Raw genomic sequence first — 20,616 nt, forward strand, 5'->3', positions numbered from 1 at the left:
TTTAGTGAAAAACATTACGTGCACCGATGCGATACCGACTACCTTAATCAGGATTAAAATTTTAAAATTTAAGAAGTGCGGAAACTGAAACCAACCAACTCAAAAAAGAAAAAAGAAAAACTCAAATTAAAATATAATGATTAAATCTAAAATTTATACATAACACAAGGACTAATAACAAAATTTGACCTTGATTTAATGGTTTTGAAATGGTAAGAAAGAGGGGTGACCTAAAGCCTCCTAATTTAACTCTGGCACGCCTTCTTTTGGTTCACGAAAGCCTTTATTAGTTCAATTAATTTTTGTTTTAAAATTTTAAAAAAATACCAAAATATTAACGTTTGGTGTGGGTGTTATATCTGCTGTAGACTACATCTTTTCCCTTCTTTATTTCTTTGATTGAGTGGTTAACAACTACAATTCACCCTTCCTTCTATCTTCGGGTTTGGATTTATATTTTTCAATTTCGGGTTTGTTTCACTATTTTTAAATGATAATTAAAAATATAGAAAATTTATATTTATATTAATATCGATATATTTTTATGATTAAGTTTATATAAATATATATTTTTAACTGTAAATCGAGCCATTTAGGGTGGTTTAAATCAGGGCTTAAGAAAAAAAATTAGAATCAAGGCTTAACTTGGCCAATAAACGTCTCTAGTTATCATGTTTTTTCATTTTTGAGGGATTAAAATACATTGTTAGTCCCTATACTTTAATAAACCTTAAGATTTATTCCATGTATACTTCAAATTTTAGAAGTTAACTCATCTTACTTTTCTTTTATTTAAAAATCCCAATCTAATTACTAATATAATTAGTATTTTTTAATCAAAACTTACTAACTCGGTTAATTAGGCTATCTTCATATTATACGGCCTATGAATGACAAAAAAATAAATATACCAAAGTTAATTAATTTTGACAAATACTAACCACGTTAATTATTAGACTAAGCTTTTTAAAATGACAAAAGTAAAAAGGATTTAAATTGAATTTGAAATTACAGGGATTAAATCTTAAATTCTATAAAAATATAGTGTCTAACAACATATTTTGACCTTTTTTTACTATGCTAGTTGTGTAAATATAAATATTAATATAAACGGGACAGATTAGGTTAGTTTTGGATTATTTTAAATTTGAGGTAGGGTAAAGTTTCAAACTTTTTTAAGTTTTTGAGGTTTGAGATATCTTAGATTGTGATTCCGAGTTATTGTTCGGATCGTTTTTACGGTTTTTTATTAATTTTTTATTGTTAAATTAGATTAAATTAAATTTATATTCGAATTAATTTGAGTTTATAAAATTTTTTATCTAAACATATTCAAGTTAAATTCAATTGCATAGAATCAAACTAGAAACTGAAACAATTTGATTTACGAATTAACTAACTAAATTAAAACTCATAGTAAAAGTTCATTGTGCTGTTTAAAGACCCGCACATTTAATTGTTCATAGTGTGCCTCAAAGTTAAGTACTCAAAACCCAAGACCTTCGTTTTTGTCAACTGTGCCAATGGCTCACTGACTTTAGAAACCTATACATACATACCTTTGTCAACTGCACCAAAGGCTGACTAACCTTAGAAATTTATATGTGTTGGTTGAGTCTTAGTTCGATTGGTATTAATATTATTACCAATGCAAGAGATCGTTGATTCGAGTGTACTAAAGCTCATTATTCTCCTATTTGAGGGTTGGGGTGGGACTGAGTAATTTTTAGGTATCATATCAAGAACAACAGATATGACAAGACATTATAATGAGATTAATAATAGTATTTTATATGTAATGTTTTATAATAAAAAAATTGTTGAAAAGAACAAGGGTGGCTTTAGCAGGCCTAATAGTCACAGTCACTGAATCATGATTGGCCAGTTTTGGGTACTTTCATGAATTTATTAACAAGGCTTGGGCTTAAATTTAGGCATTCTCTAACAGCCCCTATTAATGGTTTAAGTAAATTTAAATTGGGTCTAGCCCAATCTTGAAAAAAGAAACACCAATTTTTTTTTGTCAAATTTCTATCACTAATTCAAACAATAAGATAGACTAAATTAGATGGTTGAATTTTTTTTAAAGAATTGAAAATAGTGATTATTAAATAAAAATATTAAAATATTTTCAGGTTAAAATATATTTTTAAGTCTTTATACTTATTGTATATTTGGAATTTAACCTATTTTATTTTATTTATAAAAAGTTATGCTTCTTATTTTTCAGATTTTCAAATTCAAGTCCAATCGTTAATTCTGACTAAATTCTTTGCTAAAAAATCTAACAAAAATACTACATTGTAATGAATTTAAATATAAAAAAAATAATGAGCTCTATGTAATAGCTTGATGGTTAAGGGTATTCATCGCCTCAGGTGTGGCCTAAGTTTGAGTTATGCTAATCACGTTGATTGTTCAGGCTTTGCTTCACCAATAATAAAATTTAAAAAAATAAATGAAATGTATTACATTTTAAAATTCAGAAGTAAAGAAGCTAATTTAACCAAATTAAAAATAAGTTTTTTATTTATTTTACTAAAATATTTTAATTATTTAATCTATTTTTAAACCATAAATTATCAATTAAATTGACTTCCAGCAAATCTAATTTATCTAATTTTATTTACAATCATTAGACATTGTCTAGACAATAATTTGAGGTTAAAAAAATAAATTAATAATAATAAATCAGATTTATATTATTTAAGAAATTATGTACACAGATTTACATAAAAAATTTTCTCTTTCAACAAACCAGCAATAAGAGAATTGAATCTTCAAAATCTGTGCGGTATAATCAATATCACAGATGTTGAAGGACTAGTATGCAAATAAAATTTGGAAGGAAAAAAAAACCGTTATATAACTACCTAACCAATAATAATCATCGACGATTTTATCTAACTTTTTAAACGATTAGAAAAAAATCGTCATGAAATTAATATAATAAAATTCTAAGGCTTTTCAATGGCAATTGCAAATGCCGCCGGTGAGACTAAGAGGAAGAAGACGGAGATGAACCGCCACTGGAAGTAAGCGTCCTAATGAACAAATCGGACAAGTAATTCCCGACGTCTTCAGGGTAAAATCTGACGAACAATGTGATGCTCTTTTCATCTCCGATCGTCGATTTATGGGAGTCGAAAAAGTTCTGGTAAACGGCGACGAGTTTCCTTCCTATGGATACTTTGATTTGGTCTCGGAGCATTGAGTTGGGCACGACGCAAGAAATCTGCTTCCAATACGCATCTTCGAAGCTTATGCTGAATTTCCTGAAACATTCTTTGGCTTCCGCCGGTTTCATCGGAGCCGTTGGATTTGTCGGCAACGAGGCGAGTACGTTGCCCCATGCGAACCGCTCGTAGCTTGTTGCGAGTCGGTTCACCTTGACTTCGTGTTTAGTGATCCAGTCCTTACACAGTAAGGAATGGAGATTGGATTTATGGATCCTGGAGATTATGTATTGAAGATTGTTGGCTAAGAATAGGTATGAAATAGCGATGTCTTTGTAATACTTGGCTTTGCTATCGAGTTTGCAGAGTAGGATGAGAATTAGCCGCGAAATACGGTCGGAGATGGGCGCTGCTGGAGATTCATTGGAAACAGGACTGTAAAAGGAAAATTCTGGCAAAGATGATTTCGCCGGCGGTGGCCAGTCCGAGATAATGTCGGTGAGGATGTTACCGTAATCAGCTAGGGCAGTGAGGTAATTCATAGAGTAGATCGTCAGAGGATGAATACCGCCTCCAGGAACAATCGTTTTGGACGACTCCTTTTGGATCATGGACTCAAAATCTAATAACAACAACCGCACTGACTCATTGAGTCGAGCTATTGAGTTAAGAGCTTGGGATCGAACGGCTGAAATCGATTCAAAAGAAAAGATCGTTTCGATCTCTGGCCAATTATCTGAAATAGCTGTGTACATACCGAGAAGCCGGAAAATTCTCTCCGGCGACGATTTTTCACCTTAGCGACGACTTCAGGGAATTCAAACAGAAGGACGGCACCTGCTTTTGTAATCTCTGAAAAGCAAGATTCTCTAATGGAATCCGATGAGGAAAAGATGAAATCGCATAGGATTCTTTCTCCAGTAAAAAGCGTCCTCATTGAAATCTTCATGGCTTCTAACCAGTCCTTGATTTTCAAATTCAATACATCCCACTCCATTTTATTGATCTTCGACGAGCTTACTTTTTCGATTCCGAGCTTATAAATACCTTCATTGATAATCGATTTCCGAATCATATTATAAATTTGAACGCATTCTTTAGCGTAACCAGAACCGATCATACAATCCGCTATCGATTTCAGATCTGACATCGCCATGAAAGAAACTTCTTCTACTTCAGAGATGGATTCTTTGGCGGCGCCGATTTCATGGTCCGGTGAAGCATCGTAATCGTAATCCGACAAGCTTGATTGCGTGGATGTCCGTGATGATCGAGTGGAAACCGATTCAGGATCCAAATGAGCCCGGTTCATCGATAAAATCTGGTAAAACTCCTTTTGAAGCCTCTTCATCGCGATTTGCATCAAACTTTGAGCTCGAATGAGGTTTTTTGAACCGGAATCTTGACCGGAAACGAAATGCATGATTTTTCGCAAGTCGTTGACGGATCTGATGAAGTGCATGGCTTCTCTTTTGCTTTCGTAGAACATAGATGTCACCTTAGCATACGACGAAGTTTCCCCGTCCCATTTCGCGACGATGATAGCGGCAGTGTCAATGATTTGCTCGATCATGGATTCAGTGAATCCACTAGCCGGCGAGGTTATCGAAGATGATGGTGACATCGACCCTTGAAACAACGGCGTTTCAGGGCTGAAACAAAGACTCCTCATTCCTTTCCGCGGCATTTTTTACGGTGGTAAGGTTTTTTAAAATCCTTTTTTTGGCGGCAGATGGAATTTTCGAGCTTAAGTTTTCCTCCTGTCTGCGTGGGTTTTTATAGACATTCTAAGCAACAGCACCGTTTCAATGGTTTTGACTTTTTGAGTAAGACCAACTTGCCTTTAATTTGTTACATGTGTCCCCCTAATTACCTGACTTCCCCCATTAAATGAGAAAACCATCCAATGAAATAATAATCATTCAATAAAATATACATTTTAAAATTAGTAAAGAAAAATTTTCAATTTTTTTTTTGGATATCCGTTAAAGTTATTTTATATATATATTTTTATAATTAATGAATTATCTATTTTTGGGTTTTGATAAAAATATTTTATTTTACAAAAAAATAGAATTTTAACTTAATAATAAATGTCTATATATATTTGTTAATTATATTCTAGATTAAATTCATTTTAATCAAATTTTAACAAATTATTAAAATAAGATTTATTTACACATAATATTTCATTATAATCTTTTTATTACATAATGTCTTGAACTACTTATTGTTTCTCTTAACCCATAAATAGGAGAATAATGCGTTTCAGTGCATTCAAACCCACATCCTCATGCATTGATAATAATATCCATGTCAATCGAGCTAATACTCGATAGAAATATTAACTATTTTTTAAAATATGATTTGAGAAAGAATTTGTGGTTGTAATAAAAAAACAAGTTGCCCAATTGTTCTAATGTTAGAAAAAAATATAATTTATTTTACATTAATTTCTTTTTGACTGTAAATTTTAAATGAAAATAAAAATAAATGTGGAAGATCAAGTTGAGGGAAGGGAAGCTAAGCTCTATCTACTTTAAGACATTATTAATTAAGGCCTCTAAATAAAAGTACGACAGCGTATACAAATATCTTGAATTTCAAATTTTATCTAATTACATAATTAAGGGAATAATATAAAAAATTTAATGTTATATATATATTTATTTCTACTCCTACCTTTCTTATATGGTTATCATCCCTCCTATATCCGTAATTTTTAAATTTATATCTAAATAAAATAATATTGGGTAAATTACACTATTAGTCACCTAATTATTAATAAATTTTATTTTTTGTTATCTAATTATGAGAAGTTACAAAATGATTACTAAACTATTCGATTTTACCTCTCTCTCTCTTTTTACCGGCCATTAAATGACTAATGGGAAGGTGATGTGGTAGCTTATTCAAAAAATTTGATTATTTATCTCTATTAATATTGAGTATCTAATATATATATATTGGTGAGGGGATGCTAACTCTTTCGAAAAAGTATTTGAGGTATTATTTATTGGGAAATAATGGATCTCTCAACATGCTAATATTGTTCTTAATCGAAGTTTTGTCTCATAACTCTAGGAAAAGCTTGAGTACTTGAGGTAATGGGTTTAATAGAGCGGGACTGCCTGATTAGATTGGACTGTACGTGGCATACAACTGCCTACCAAAAGACAACAATACTAACTCGTTGAGGAACCCTTTGAATATCGACGAGTGTCACTTCAAAACATTCTTTAAAGAATCAATCCACATAAATATATAAATAAATACAATAAAAAACAATATCATAAAGCAACATTGAATTAGAAACTTAGTTTGCAATAAGACTTAAACCAAAATTAACCTAATTTCACATATGACTTTATTAGAAACTTTTAATAGACTATTCAAGTTTAAACTTGATGTCAAGCACATCAATAATTGAGGATTCGATTCTCGTTTTGGGTATGGAACAATTTTAAAATTCATGATCAACGTTTATTCCCTTAACGGGCTTACAAAGTGCAAAAGATTAGTCATCGGACTCACTCCAATAAACACTTTTAACAAATCATTAACCGTAAGTGATTTAAAACATTATGGTCAGATGGTTATAATATTAATTATTACTTATTTCAACTCTTTGGTTGTGTTAATGAAATTGATGTCGAAATAATTCGAAGGTTTAAATTTGAGTTTTAGTGTCTGACTTTAGTTCGAGTTATGGTACATCAATTCAGATTACTAACCGAATGAATTTATTGCATTTTCAACTTATTTTAGGTACCTTAAATTTAAATGGCATGTTGAATAGTTAGCAAGTTGGCAAATTGAGAGTAGTCAAAGTTATAAGCAGTGGTACTAATTAAATTGACCATAGCTTAAGTTAATAAGTTTTAAATATCATATTGAATTATCACTTTTCTTTATCCAAAAGCTTTAACCCCTAATTTCACTAAACCAAAAAAAAGTGGTCTTATATTCGTTTAATTGCACTCTAATGACAAACCTCTTAAATGTTCGGCCAAAGCTTACCAAAATTTTAGATTTGGTCAAAAACATGTTTTTTTTTTTGTTAAAACAAAAAATGAAGATAAATTATGATTAATGCAAATCTATAACATAATGGATGGTATTCGGTCGGTCTTAGATCGAGTAGAGGTGAAACGGAATCGAGTGAATTTTATTCAAAAAATTATTTTTAATTTAGTCTTTAAAATTTTTTATAAAAGAACAATTCGTCTTACTTCAAAACATAATATTTAAAAAAAATTGACACTTACAAATCAAAACCCTTCAAATTTGAGTTTGAGTTCGAGTTCCAGTTAACATTTTTGTCCTCACTTGGTGTGGGGTTGACAATTAGGTTTGGTTGAGGACCAACGTAGTGTAAAAGGTCCAACAAGTTGGGCTTAATTTGTGGACAACATTATTACATTAATACACATACAAAATGCAAGTGAAAAAAAAAATTGATGGTCCTATGTCTTTATTTCTTAATTGCATTCTAGAGAAAATTGGTGCAAAAATTGAAATTTGTTATTATATTTTAAGGTAATTTCTTCCGTTAGTCCCTCTCAAATTAGGTTATTCTTATTTTGATCATTTCAATCTTTTTTTTTTTGGTTAATTTGGTTATTGTCGTTAAATTGACCAATTTATTCATTCCATAGTTAAACCCACTATTTTACCTATCATTTAATGGTTAAATTAAAGGTTTCTATAATGGAAGGACATGATATATATTACATTGATGGTTTCATAATGTAATTAGAACTTTTTGAAATTTGAGGACCAATTTAAAATGAGGGTCATAGTTTAGTGATGTCTGGTACAATTAACTCATATATATAAAAGAGATGAGACAAATGACAAATTTTTAACTCTGTTTGTGGAGTTAAAAAACAACGTTATCTAGTATACCAAATGCTAGCCATTTATTTCAAAAGAAAATTATTATTTATTATATTGTTTATTTTTTAATCCAAAATTATTTATTTGTTTATTTTATTCATCAGCATTACTCAATGACGTATGCAATTACACATTCATGAACATGCTTACAAATATGTTCGTTTAATGTTCACGAATAAGTTCATTTAGTTTAATTTCAACTAATACGAATACATATAATTTTAAATAAATACGAACACAAATTTTAAAATTTTAATGGATACAAATTCAACACAAATAAATTTAAAAATAAACATGAATAGAGGATTAGAGGCAATGGGGAAGCCAAAATTGTTAGTAAGAGGGTTCAAGATATTTTTATAAATATCTGTTAAAAGGCGGTTGGGCTTATAAATTCAAGATAATCTTGGTAATCTTGACTTTGTGTTTAGTGATCCATTCCGTACTCAGTAAGGAATGGAGATTAGATTTATGGATCCTGGAGATTACGTATTGGAGATTGTTGGCTAAGAATAGGTACAAAACGGCGACGTCTTTGTAATACTTGGCTTTGCTATCGAGTTTGCAGACTATGACGAGAATTAGCTGCGAAATGTGGTCGGAGATGGGCGCTGCCGAAGATTCATTGGAAACAAGACTGTAAAAGGAAATTTCTGGCAAAGATGATTTCGCCGGCGGTGGCCAGTCCGAGATAATGTCGGTGAGGATGTTACCATAATCGGCTAAGGCAGTGAGGTAATTCATAGAGTAGATCGTCAGAGGATGAATACCGCCGCCAGGAACAATCGTTTTGGACGAGTCCTTTTGGATCATGGACTCAAAATCTAATAACAACAACCGTACTGACTCACTGAGTCGAGCCATCGAGTTAAGAGCTTGGGATCGACTTGCTGAAATCGATTCAAAAGAAAAGATCGTTTTGATCTCTGGCCAGTTATCTGAAATAGCCGTGTACATGCCGAGAAGTTGGAAAATTCTCTCCGGTGACGATTTTTTCACCTTAGCGACGACTTCGGGGAATTCAAACAGAAGGACGGCACCTTCTTTTGTAATCTCCGAAAAGCAAGATTCTCTAATGGAATTCGACGAGGAAAAGACGAAATCGCATAGGATTCTTTCTCCAGTAAAAAGCGTCCTCATTGAAATCTTCATGGCTTCTAACCAGTCCTTGATTTTCAAATTCAGTACACCCGACTCCATTTTATTGATCTTCGACAAGCTTACTTTTTCGATTCCGAGCTTATAAATACCTTCATTGATAATCGATTTCCGAATCATATTATAAATTTGAACGCATTCTTTAGCATAACCAGAACTGATCATACAATCCGCTATCGATTTCAGATCTGACATCGCCATGAAAGAAACTTCTTCTACTTCAGAGATGGATTCTTTGGCGGCGCCTATTTCATAGTCCGGTGAAGCATCGTAATCGTAATCCGAAAAGCTTGATTGCGTGGATGTCCGTGATGATCGAGTGGAAACCGATTCCGGATCCAAATGAGCCCGGTTCATCGATAAAATCTGGTAAAACTCCTTTTGAAGCCTCTTCATCGCGATTTGCATCAAACTTTGAGCTCGAATGAGGTTTTTTGAACCGGAATCTTGACCGGAAACGAAATGCATGATTTTTCGCAAGTCGTTGACGGATCTGATGAAGTGCACGGCTTCTCTTTTGCTTTCGTAGAACATAGATGTCACCTTAGCATACGACGAAGTTTCCCCGTCCCATTTCGCGACGATGATAGCGGCAGTGTCAATGATTTGCTCGATCATGGATTCAGAGAATCCACTAGCCGGCGAGGTTATCGAAGATGATGGTGACATCGACCCTTGAAACAACGGCGTTTCAGGGTTGAAACAAAGACTCCTCATTCCTTTCTGCGGCATTTTTTACGGTGGAAAGGTTTTTTAAAATCTTTTTTTGGCGGCAGATGGAATTTTCGTGCTTAAGTTTTCCTCTTGTCCGCGTGGGTTTTTATAGACATTCTAAGCAATAGCGTCATTTCACTGGTTTTGACTTTTTTTGAGTAAGACTAACTTGCCTTTAAGTTGTTACATGTGTCTCCCTAATTACTTGACGACACCCATTAAATGAGAAAACCATTCAATGAAATGAAATAATAATCATATACATTTTACGATTAGTAAAGGAAAACTTTCAAAGAGTTTTTTTCGGATATCCGTTAAAAGTTTTATTTATGTTTTTTTTTTCTCATAATTAATATTTTGAGTTTTGATGAAAATATTTTATTTTACAAAAAAAAAATTAAAATAGAAATTTAACTTGATAATAAATGCCTATATATATATTCGTTAATATATTCTAGATTAAATTTATTTTAATCAAATTTTAACAAACTATTAAAATAAGATTTATTTACACATAATACTTCATAACAATTTTTTTGACATAATGTTTAGAACTACCTATAGTCTTTTCCAACCCATAAATAAGAGAATAATGCGTTTCAGCGTACTCGAACTCACATCCTTGTGCATTGAGAACAATATCTATGTCAATCAAACTAATACTCAACTGACAGAAGTATTAATTATTTTTTAAAATATGATTCAAGAAAGTATTAGTGGTTGTAATAAAAAAAAACAAAAAAACAAGTTGTCCATTTGTTCTAATGTTAGAAAAAAATATAATTTATTTCACATTAATTTCTTTTTGACTGTAAATTTGAAATGAAAATAAAAATTAATGTGGAATATCAAGTTGAGGGAAGCTAAGCTCTATCTATTTTAAGACATTATTAATTGAGGCCTCTAAATAAAAGTACGACAGCGTATACAAATATGTTGAATTTCAAATTTTATCTAATTACATAATTAAGGAAATAATATAAATAATTTAATGTTATATAAATAAATATATATAATATGTATATATATATTCCTACTCCTATATCCTTTTAACTTTTTAAATTTCTATCTAAATAAAATAATATTGGGTAAATTACACTATTAGTCACCTAATTATTAATAAATTTCTTTTTTGATCTCTTAATTATGAGAAGTTACAAAATGATTACAAAACTAATCGATTTTACCTCTCTCTTTTCTCATCAACCCTTATGTTTGAGTTTTAGTGTTTGACTTTAGTTCGAGTTATGATACGAACGATTCAGATTATTAACCGAATAGATTTATTAAATTTTCAACATATTTTAGTGACCCTAAATTTAAATGGCATGTTGAATAGTTAGCAAGTTGGCAAATTGAGAGTAATCAAAGTTATAAGTAGTCGTAAGCTTAAGTTAATAAGTTTGAAATATCATCTTGAATTGTCACTTTTCTTTATCTAAAAGCTTTAACCCTTAATTTCACTAAAGGGAAAAAAAGTGGTCTGATATTCGTTTAATTGCACCCTAATGACAAACCTCTTAAATGTTCGGCCAAAGCTGACCAAAATTTTAGATTTGGTCAAAAACATGTTTTTTTTTTGTTAAAACAAAAAATGAAGATAAATTATGATTAATGCAAATCTATAACATAAGGGATGACATCCAATTGGTCTCGGATCGAATAGAGGTGAAGTAGGACAGGGAGGATTTTATTTAAAATTTATTTTCAATTTAGTCTTTAAAAATTTTTGATAAAAAAACAATTCGTTTTACTTCAAAATATAATATTCGAAAAAAAAATAACACTTACAAATCAAAACCCTTCGAATTTAGGTTTGAGTTCGAATTCTAATTGATATTTTTCTCCTCCACCAAGTGTAGGGTTGACAATTAGGTTTGGTTGAGCACCAAGGTAGTGTAAAAGGTCCAACAAGTTGGGCTTAATTTGTGGACAACATATATTACATCAATACACATACAAAATGCAAAGTGAAAAAAGAAAGTAGATGGTCCTATGTCTCTATTTCTTAATTGCATTCTAGAGAAATTTTGTCAAAAATTGAAATTTGTTATTATATTTTAGGGTAATTTACTCCGTTAGTCCCTCTCAAATTAGATTATTCTTATTTTGATCATTCATTTTTTTTGTTAATTTGATTGTTGTCATTAAATTGACGAATTTATTCATTCCATGGTTAAACCCACTATTTTACCTGTCATTTAATGGCTAAATTAAAGTTTTCTATAACGGAAGGACATGATTTATATTACATTAATAGTTTCATAATGTAATTAGAACGTTTTGAAATTTGAAGACCAATTTAGAATGAATGTCATAGTTTAGCGATGTCTAGTGGAATTAACTCATATATAAAAGAGATGGGACAAATGACTTAAAAAACAACGTTATCTAGTATACCAAATACTAGCCATTTAAAAGAATTTTATTATTTATTATATTTGTTTATTTTTTAATCCAAAATTATTTATTTGTTTTTTTTTCACGAGGATTACTCAATGACGTATTCAACTATACATTCATGAACATGCTTGGCAATATGTTCATTTAATGTTCACGAACAAGTTCATTTAGTTTAATTTCAACTAATACGAATACATATAATTTTAAATAAATACGAACACAATTTTGAAATTTTTAATGGATACAAATTGAACACAAATAAATTTAAAAATAAACATGAATAGAGGATTAGAGGCAAGGGCGAAGCCAAAATTGTTTGTAAGGGGGGTCGGGATGTTTTTATAAATATATCTGTTAAAAGTCGGTTAGGCCTACTTTGAACAAGGTATTTAGAAATTTAGAATAAGTTAAATACTCAAAATGTATCCGATATTATAATCATTTAAGTTTATTTTTACCTATTAATATTTAGATATCATTTATACTTAGATATTGCAATTATTAAGCTTTATTTTTACCGATTTAATATTTATATACGATTTTGTATTAGTTTACCAAATTAAACTAGAAATATTACTGAATTTATTATAAAAATTATAAATTCTATAAGGATCTGTCTGAATAATACAAAGCAATTGGATGAAAGTGTAATTACTAGTATAGTAATTACATTCTCTTGCAATTACAAATAACTGTAATCCCCTAGACATATTTGGCTCATAGGGTGTAATTATACAGTTACATAATTTATATTTTTAAAAAATATCAAATAATATAAAAAACTATAAGTATGATAAAAATAATCACTAAGTAAGTAACAAAAAATAAAATAAAATAATCATATGTATTATGTTAGTCTAAAAAAGTAGTTGATAATAATATTACTAATAAAAAATAGCAATAAAAATAAACATTATATGCAATTTTATCTAATTTTTTTAATGTATATATGTTCGGTTATTCCCTCTTTAATATTTAACATATGATCTTTATCATCATTCGCTAGTCTTTGACCGAGTTCATCATCATCTGAACTTGAATCTGCATAATTAAAATTATCAATATCTCCTTCTTCCATACACATTTTGAAGCATAAATCATCTCAATTCCACCTATTATATGATATATTTTTTAGAACAACTAATGTCTAAAATTAAAGAGTTCGCAAACTACCTATGGTATTTGTGTTTAGTACCATTCTATCAAATAGTACTATACCCAATGATCTGATGCAATAAAAACTTTTCTATTTGCGCAATAAGTTTTGATATTATAGTATTTTGGTTCATAATCCAAATAGTTTGTAGTTTCAATTATAATAAATAAAAAACTTATATAAAGTTAATTTAGAGAAATATTTATATTATGTTATGCTCATTTTTATAACACGTAAATTAAGTTAAAAATAATAAAATATTTATAATATAATAAAAATAATTTTTTTAGAACTTTCATAACACTTCTCATAAGTAGTATAATTTCTTACTAAAACTTTTAGAAATTTGTTTTATAAATAAGTTATGATAAAAATTTGAATAATCCTAGCCCTTTGATCTTGGCTTATACATACATAACATGAATACATACATACATAAATTAGTTCTTTTGGTTCTCTTTAATGGAAGTATTTAGCTGGGTTTGGATCCTTTGCCTTTGCTCTACTTCAATTGCTCTTTGATCTCTGCCCTTTATGTAAGCTTCAAAGAACTCTTTGTTTTCTTTCTGCAACTCATTCCAAACTGTATATATATATTAAATGATGCAAAAAGAAACACTTTAAAGACCCTTAATTCTGTTTTTCATATTTATTTAAAAAAAAAAGAATAAATGAGTGAATTTTAAATTAATAACCTGTGGAAGTAATGACTGGTTTAACATTTGCATGCTTAGACAAAGCTTCCATGCACTCTTCTTTGCTCATGTTGAAGATCAAACACTCTTCTATAAGATGGTGTACCTACATATACATGATTATAATCATAATCATATAATAAAAACATGTATAATGTAATTATATATTACTTACCATGTGGATATATGAAGCTGAAGAATCACCCATTAATCATATATATAAATAATAGTCCTAAAAAATATATATATATATAAACCTAAGAGCTTAAAAGGATTGAAACTTGGAAAATGACTGGAAAAGGTTAATGACAGAAATTGAGGAAAGAATAAGCCAATCAAAGATAATGAGATACTTCAAAAAATATTCCATGTTTTTCACTTAAATAAAGTTTTGAGTTCAGGATTTATCGGTTTGAAAAAGTCTAAAAAAGTTTTTTTTAAGGGTGTTTTTTTTTTAATATTATAAAAAGACAAAATAAATAATGAATGATGGTAAGGTATAAGTATTGAATAATAAAGCGGTATGGATTTTAATTTTATTATATGCATTTTTTTTTATATTTCTACATAAAAGATATAAAAAACGATAAAATCACTCTTAAAATAATACAATTTACTTTGTAAAGTGAGGGTATTTTTATCAGGGGCGAAGCCAGAATAATTTTGTAGGGGCAGATGAAATTTTAATTTTTTATAGTCTATATTTTTATAATTTTTAGAGGATTAAATTAATTTTTTATAATTTTAGGGGGGTCAAAGTGTAATTTTACCTTTACTAATTTAAATTTTAAAAAAAATCTCAAGAGCTTAAATATTAATTTTACATTTTAGGGGAGGCTGGGCCCCTGCAAGCCCCCTAATTTCGCCCCTAATTTTTATCTTTTTGCAATTGAGTTACTCAGTTAACCAATAATAGTCAACTACTTTATAATAAATATAAATGTTTTTTGTTTTGTTCTCTTGTATTGTAAGTGTTACATAATACTTCGCGCCCTAATTGAGAGTGACAAAACAATTTATGTCTTGTTTTAATAATATCAAAAAAAATTGTCTTATGCATAGTCCGTGAAGTTTTTAGATTTTAAAAATATCAAATCACATGATAATCTTTATAATAATTTTTGTTTTTTTTTTAAATATATATTTGCACTTCTCTTACTAAAATTATTAGATAATGACGAAGAAAAAAAGAAGAAGGATGATAATGTAAATTAATAAAGTAAAGAAGGGTTGGTTTGAAACTTTTTGTTTGTGCTGTCCACATTCGCATTGTGGGGTCCATACTCGCACGTGGAACGGTGTTTGTGATTGGTGGAGAGAAGATTTTAGAATATTTTAGGATTAAAATATCATTTAGTCCTTGAGCTTATCAATTTTTTCTACTTGATCCCTGAACTATTTTTGATCTAGGGTTAAATCATGAATTGGGGCCTCAACTTCACAACAACTCCCAAATTGCGGTGTGCTTAGTGATTGTTTCTGCAATGGGGCCTGAATTAGCACTTGTTCCTATTTGGACCCAAAAAAATTTCAACCCTAATGTGAGAGTAGTTGTCAAGTTCAAGCCCCAAAAAGTTATTTAACCATTTGGTTTACATTAATATTGAAACTTGGCAATTTTTCTGATGTTGTGTCACAGCATCACTTGAATTTTTTTTAAAATTAAAAAAAATCTCTAAATTTTATAATTTTTTTGTATTTTTTATAAGGTTTTTAAACTTTTAAGTAATGACATGGAACAATTTAGAGTAACAAGTCATCAAATATTAATGAAATCCAAATTCATGGATCAAATAAAAAAGTTACAAATTTCCAAGCCTATAAAAAAAATCAGAGATTGAGTTAAGAAAAAATGTTAAGTTTTAGGGACTACATGTTGATTTATCCCACGATTTTTTTAAGCGGCTAGCCCGTCCTTTGTTTCACACGTGGCTACTGGGCCACAATCCACGTGACACGTCTCCCCCATTTAGGCTTCTGCTGATTTAGGGCCGCACAATTACGAACCTAAAACGACCCGTGAAATTGCCGTATTTGGTTAGTACTCACTGCAAGACAAACAGCTGGGGGGAAAAGAACAGTTAAATTCGACTTCATCATTTAAGGGAAAAATATCAATTTTACACAAAAAATTTAGTTTAATGTGTAATTTGATACATAAATTTTGATTTAGTATAATTATACAGATAAAACTTGAATTGTGATTCACGTATATCCATAAAATTTTGATTTTGATTCAATTGCGCATATTTAAAGAAATAAACAGATACAGTTATTTTCATATCGGATTAATATAATTATTTATGTACGCAATATAACAATGTAAAATGGTATTAATTTGACAATGTTGTTAGTGATTTGTGAAAATTAAATCAAATCAAAATTTTACACATAAAATCGATAAAAATCAAACTTCATATATGACACTGCACATTGAATCTTGTTATTTTCCGACTAAAAACTTTATGTCTAATATTGACACCTTATATATATGGGTTAATATATATTTTGTACTTAATCTCCAATTCGATTTTAGCTTGATAATTAAGCTTATGGTTAATAATATATTAAGGGCAATAACATAATTTAATAATATATAAATATGAAAATATCGATCAAGTATTATTAAGCTGATATTCGTTCGATTAATAGCTCGAGCTCAACTCAATAATTATTGAATTGAGTTCGAATTTTTTTCGTGTCGAGCTCAATTAACTTGTGAGCATAGTATCTTATTATACCTTAGCCAACCACCTTTTTTTTTTAATTCAACGGTGATTTGAACTTAAGATAATCCTCAAAAAGTTGAACACTCAATTGATAAGTCACGAGGTGTTTGAACCATCACTTTGGATCTACCCCTATTTGCTATTAGGGGTGGATATGATTTGATATCTACATTTAGAGCGTGATGGTTATGGCCTAAGTCGAAATTAAAAAAATATATATCTTATTTATTATTTAAAAATTTTCATTAAATCTTCAAATTTTTTAATTTTTTATTTAATTTATAAAAAAAATTAATATTCTCATTAAATTAATTATAAATTTTTTAAAAATCGAGTTAATTTTATTCTAAAATTTAATATAAAAAATTATCAATAAATAAATTGATGATAAATTTTGATAAAAAATACTATGTCAATAATTACATGACTTTTCTCTATGTCCAAATTTCATGTTATTTTAAACCAAACATCCATTAATTTGAACTGTCATTATCACATAACTTTCACACATTAAATTAATTTAGGCTTTATTCATCATTGCAGTTCGAAAATGTTTTTGAGTTAAAAAGTACTTTTAGAATCATAGAAATTCTCCAAATTTTTTGAAATTTTTTATTTCTCCGTCGAATAATTTTAGAATTTTTAATTAAGTCCCTCAAAAATTTTGAAAATTTCTATTATTCCTTTAAAAATTTTAAAATCTTTAATTAAATCTATCATTTTTTATTAAAAAAAATTAGTAAAATACCTCCAAACTTAATGTCAAAATCTATCATTAAATACATTAGAAATAATTATTGATAAAAAATACTAATCATATCAATAATTACATAACTAGGAGACGTGTTTCCCTAAGCGTCCATTAAATGCTTGGTCTGTGTAAGAAATTTAGATTAATTTTTTAAGATTAAGTCCAATTTGATTTGAATTTTTTTATATATATAATACACTAAATGATCTAGAAAGGTAAACCCGGATTCAACCCGCTCATATTTGATTTTTTTAGATTAGTTTTTATTTTATTTTTTTATATGTAATACATTAAATGAGCTGGAAAAACGTAAAAATAAAACTTTTCCAACAGATTAAAAGTAGATTAAAAATATTTATATTAAAAAACAGCCATAAATATAATAAATGTTTTATTGTATTAAATATAAATTTTAAAAATTTATACTTTGGGTTGAGTTATTTAGTTGGGTGCTTTTTTTTTTAAGGTTTAGAGTAATGTGTTTAATTATTATTGGATTAGTGATTTATTATAAATTTAAATATATATAATTATTATTTAACATATATAATTAATATAATAGTTTGGGTCTGGCTAGGCTGGGTTCGAGCAAAAAACTTGCCCAATGCCTCGTCCATATTAAAAACTAGCCTTGAATATTATCTAAACTCATTTTTTTGAGCTCGTATTTTGTCTAAATCCTTCTATTTTCAAACAAGTCTTTAAACTTAAACAGATAACCTGACACTTTCAAATAGATTACATTTTTAGATCAATTTAGGCTTTGTTCACTGTTACACTTTCAAATATGTTTTTAGGTTAAAAATACGAAGGTGGATTGTCGTTTCGATGTTTTTGAAAGTTTTGATTTCACTCTTAAATAATTTTAAAATTTTTAATTAGATCCCTTAAAATATTTTTGAAGTTCCTTATTGAACTTCTCAATTTTTTTAAATATAATTAAACTTTTTTTAAAATTCTTATCAAACCGAGCTAAATCTTTCCATAATATAAAATAATGAATGTACTAAATTTTAATGTAAATATTAAAAAAAATTGTCGAGTTGCATATATTTAGAGATATAAAAACTAAAAAAATATATAATAATGGTAAAAATTATTTAACACACAAATTGATATTTGAGTTTGACAAAAAAAAAATTAACGTGGTACTTCTATTTGACAAAAGTTATATAATTTGATATTTGAAGGTATCTGTGCTAATTTTTTAGTATTTAATTTGAGTTTTTGAGATGGTTTGATGAAAATTCATAATTAACTAATAATATTAGTAGTTAATTTTTATCGAATCAACCCTAAAACCCAAATTAAATCACATTTATCAGATTGTATTTGACAAATTAAACGTAAAATTAAATAAATTCTCAATTAACACTGAATTTATTCTATTAACAAAGTTATGAATAATTTAAACCTAAAAGTATTAGCAATTATTTTTTTATCAAATCAACACTTAATCCGAATTAAACACTAAAAAGTTAATACTATTACCTTTGAGCTTTGGGTACAAGACATATAACTTTTGTCAAATAAATATATCAAATTAGACCAAAAAATAACACATGTATCACATTGGGAAAAAGAAAGTATCAAACTCGGGTATCAAATGATATATTAAATCTAGTAAAAATATATAAAATTACTAAATTTTAAATAAATAATATGTATTTAAAAAAATTAAAAGAATATAATGGATCTAAATTAGAGGTGCTCATGGCTCGGGCTGAGCCCAACTAAAAATTTAGGCACGTTTGCTAGGCTCGGGCTTGACCTGTCCCAAAAAATGGGCCTAAAATTTTACCCAAGCTGGCCTGGATAAAATGCTAAACCTCGGGCCCAGCCCGACCCAATCGTCTTAATTTTGTATATCATTTTTATATAATTTTTAAATATATATAATATATCAAAAATACTAAAAACATAAAAATAAAAATTTCCCAACAAATCGAAAGTAAATTTTAAAAAATATGTATACTTAAATAACACTAAGAAGGATGCAATTTAACAAACAAACACCTCTAAAATAATAACAAAATTAACAATAAAATAAGTTTTATACAATATCCAATCAACAATAACAAAATAGTAGTAAAATAATAGTTAAATGATGGCAAAATAGGGAGAAAACAACAAGAAAATAACATTAAAAAACAAACAAAAAAACTAATTTTTTTTGTCATTTAGTGAATTCGAGCCAGACCGGGCCAATATGCCTTACCCGAAGCTTGGCCTTTTTTAAACGGACTTTATTTTATTGTCCAAACCAATTTTTTGGGCCTATATTTTTACTCAAACCCTCCCACATTTCGGTCGGGTCTTCAGGCTGAATTGGATGACCTGACCCATGAACAGATCTAATCTAAATGAACTTGAATTAATTATTTATAAATACGATATCTATAGGACAAATTTAATACCTATGAATAAATCTAATTCTTTTTAATAATATAAAGATTAATAAAAATAGGTTTAAAATACATTCACCTCGGTAAAAATAGCTATGAGCACCTCAACCTCTGGCCATGGTTGTCCAACTCTACTGAGTTGTCATCTTCATAATCAACTCTACATTGTTATTTTAACTTAAACAGTAAATGGCCTAAATTATTGTTGGTCGCTTGTCATTATTCAGTTTTTTTAGGGTTGATTTAATATATTATTATTAATATAAGAGAATATAAATTCGAGTGTATTAAAGTATATTATTAGATTTTTTATTTTAATAATTTGAAAAATAATTAAATATTAAAATGAGTCGCTCTTCAAATTAATTATTGAAATGAATAGTTTGCTACAATATTTTTCTGTGCCATCTAACTGGTGAGCAGCACCACAAAAGTTTTTTTTTTAATTATTAGTGCCGCTTGACACATTGACGACATCGGATTACAATATAATTAGTTATTATATTTATCATATTATATAATAATTGTTT

The 20,616-nt window shown here is 28.6% G+C and overlaps 2 protein-coding genes and 1 pseudogene across 2 annotated transcripts; all 3 read right to left on the reverse strand.

Annotated features, from left to right (window-relative positions):
* Window positions 1-2,727: 2,727 nt before the first annotated feature.
* LOC121209550 (exocyst complex component EXO70H1-like) lies at window positions 2,728-4,931 on the reverse strand (annotated as a pseudogene).
* Window positions 4,932-8,237: 3,306 nt separating this feature from the next.
* Window positions 8,238-10,170, reverse strand: LOC121209551 (exocyst complex component EXO70H1). Its single transcript, XM_041080349.1, has one exon. It carries the CDS (start codon window positions 9,963-9,965, stop codon window positions 8,463-8,465), a length of 1,503 nt encoding a protein of 500 aa, XP_040936283.1. The 5' UTR covers window positions 9,966-10,170; the 3' UTR covers window positions 8,238-8,462.
* Window positions 10,171-13,828: 3,658 nt separating this feature from the next.
* Window positions 13,829-14,579, reverse strand: LOC121209552 (uncharacterized). Its single transcript, XM_041080350.1, has 3 exons — window positions 14,377-14,579; window positions 14,202-14,307; window positions 13,829-14,089 (listed from the first exon to the last, which is right to left on the reverse strand). Exons 1-3 carry the CDS (start codon window positions 14,407-14,409, stop codon window positions 13,947-13,949), a joined length of 282 nt encoding a protein of 93 aa, XP_040936284.1. The 5' UTR covers window positions 14,410-14,579; the 3' UTR covers window positions 13,829-13,946.
* Window positions 14,580-20,616: the final 6,037 nt, after the last annotated feature.

Source organism: Gossypium hirsutum, chromosome A11 (genome assembly GCF_007990345.1).
Source record: "Gossypium hirsutum isolate 1008001.06 chromosome A11, Gossypium_hirsutum_v2.1, whole genome shotgun sequence".
NCBI classification, from domain to species: domain Eukaryota; kingdom Viridiplantae; phylum Streptophyta; class Magnoliopsida; order Malvales; family Malvaceae; genus Gossypium; species Gossypium hirsutum.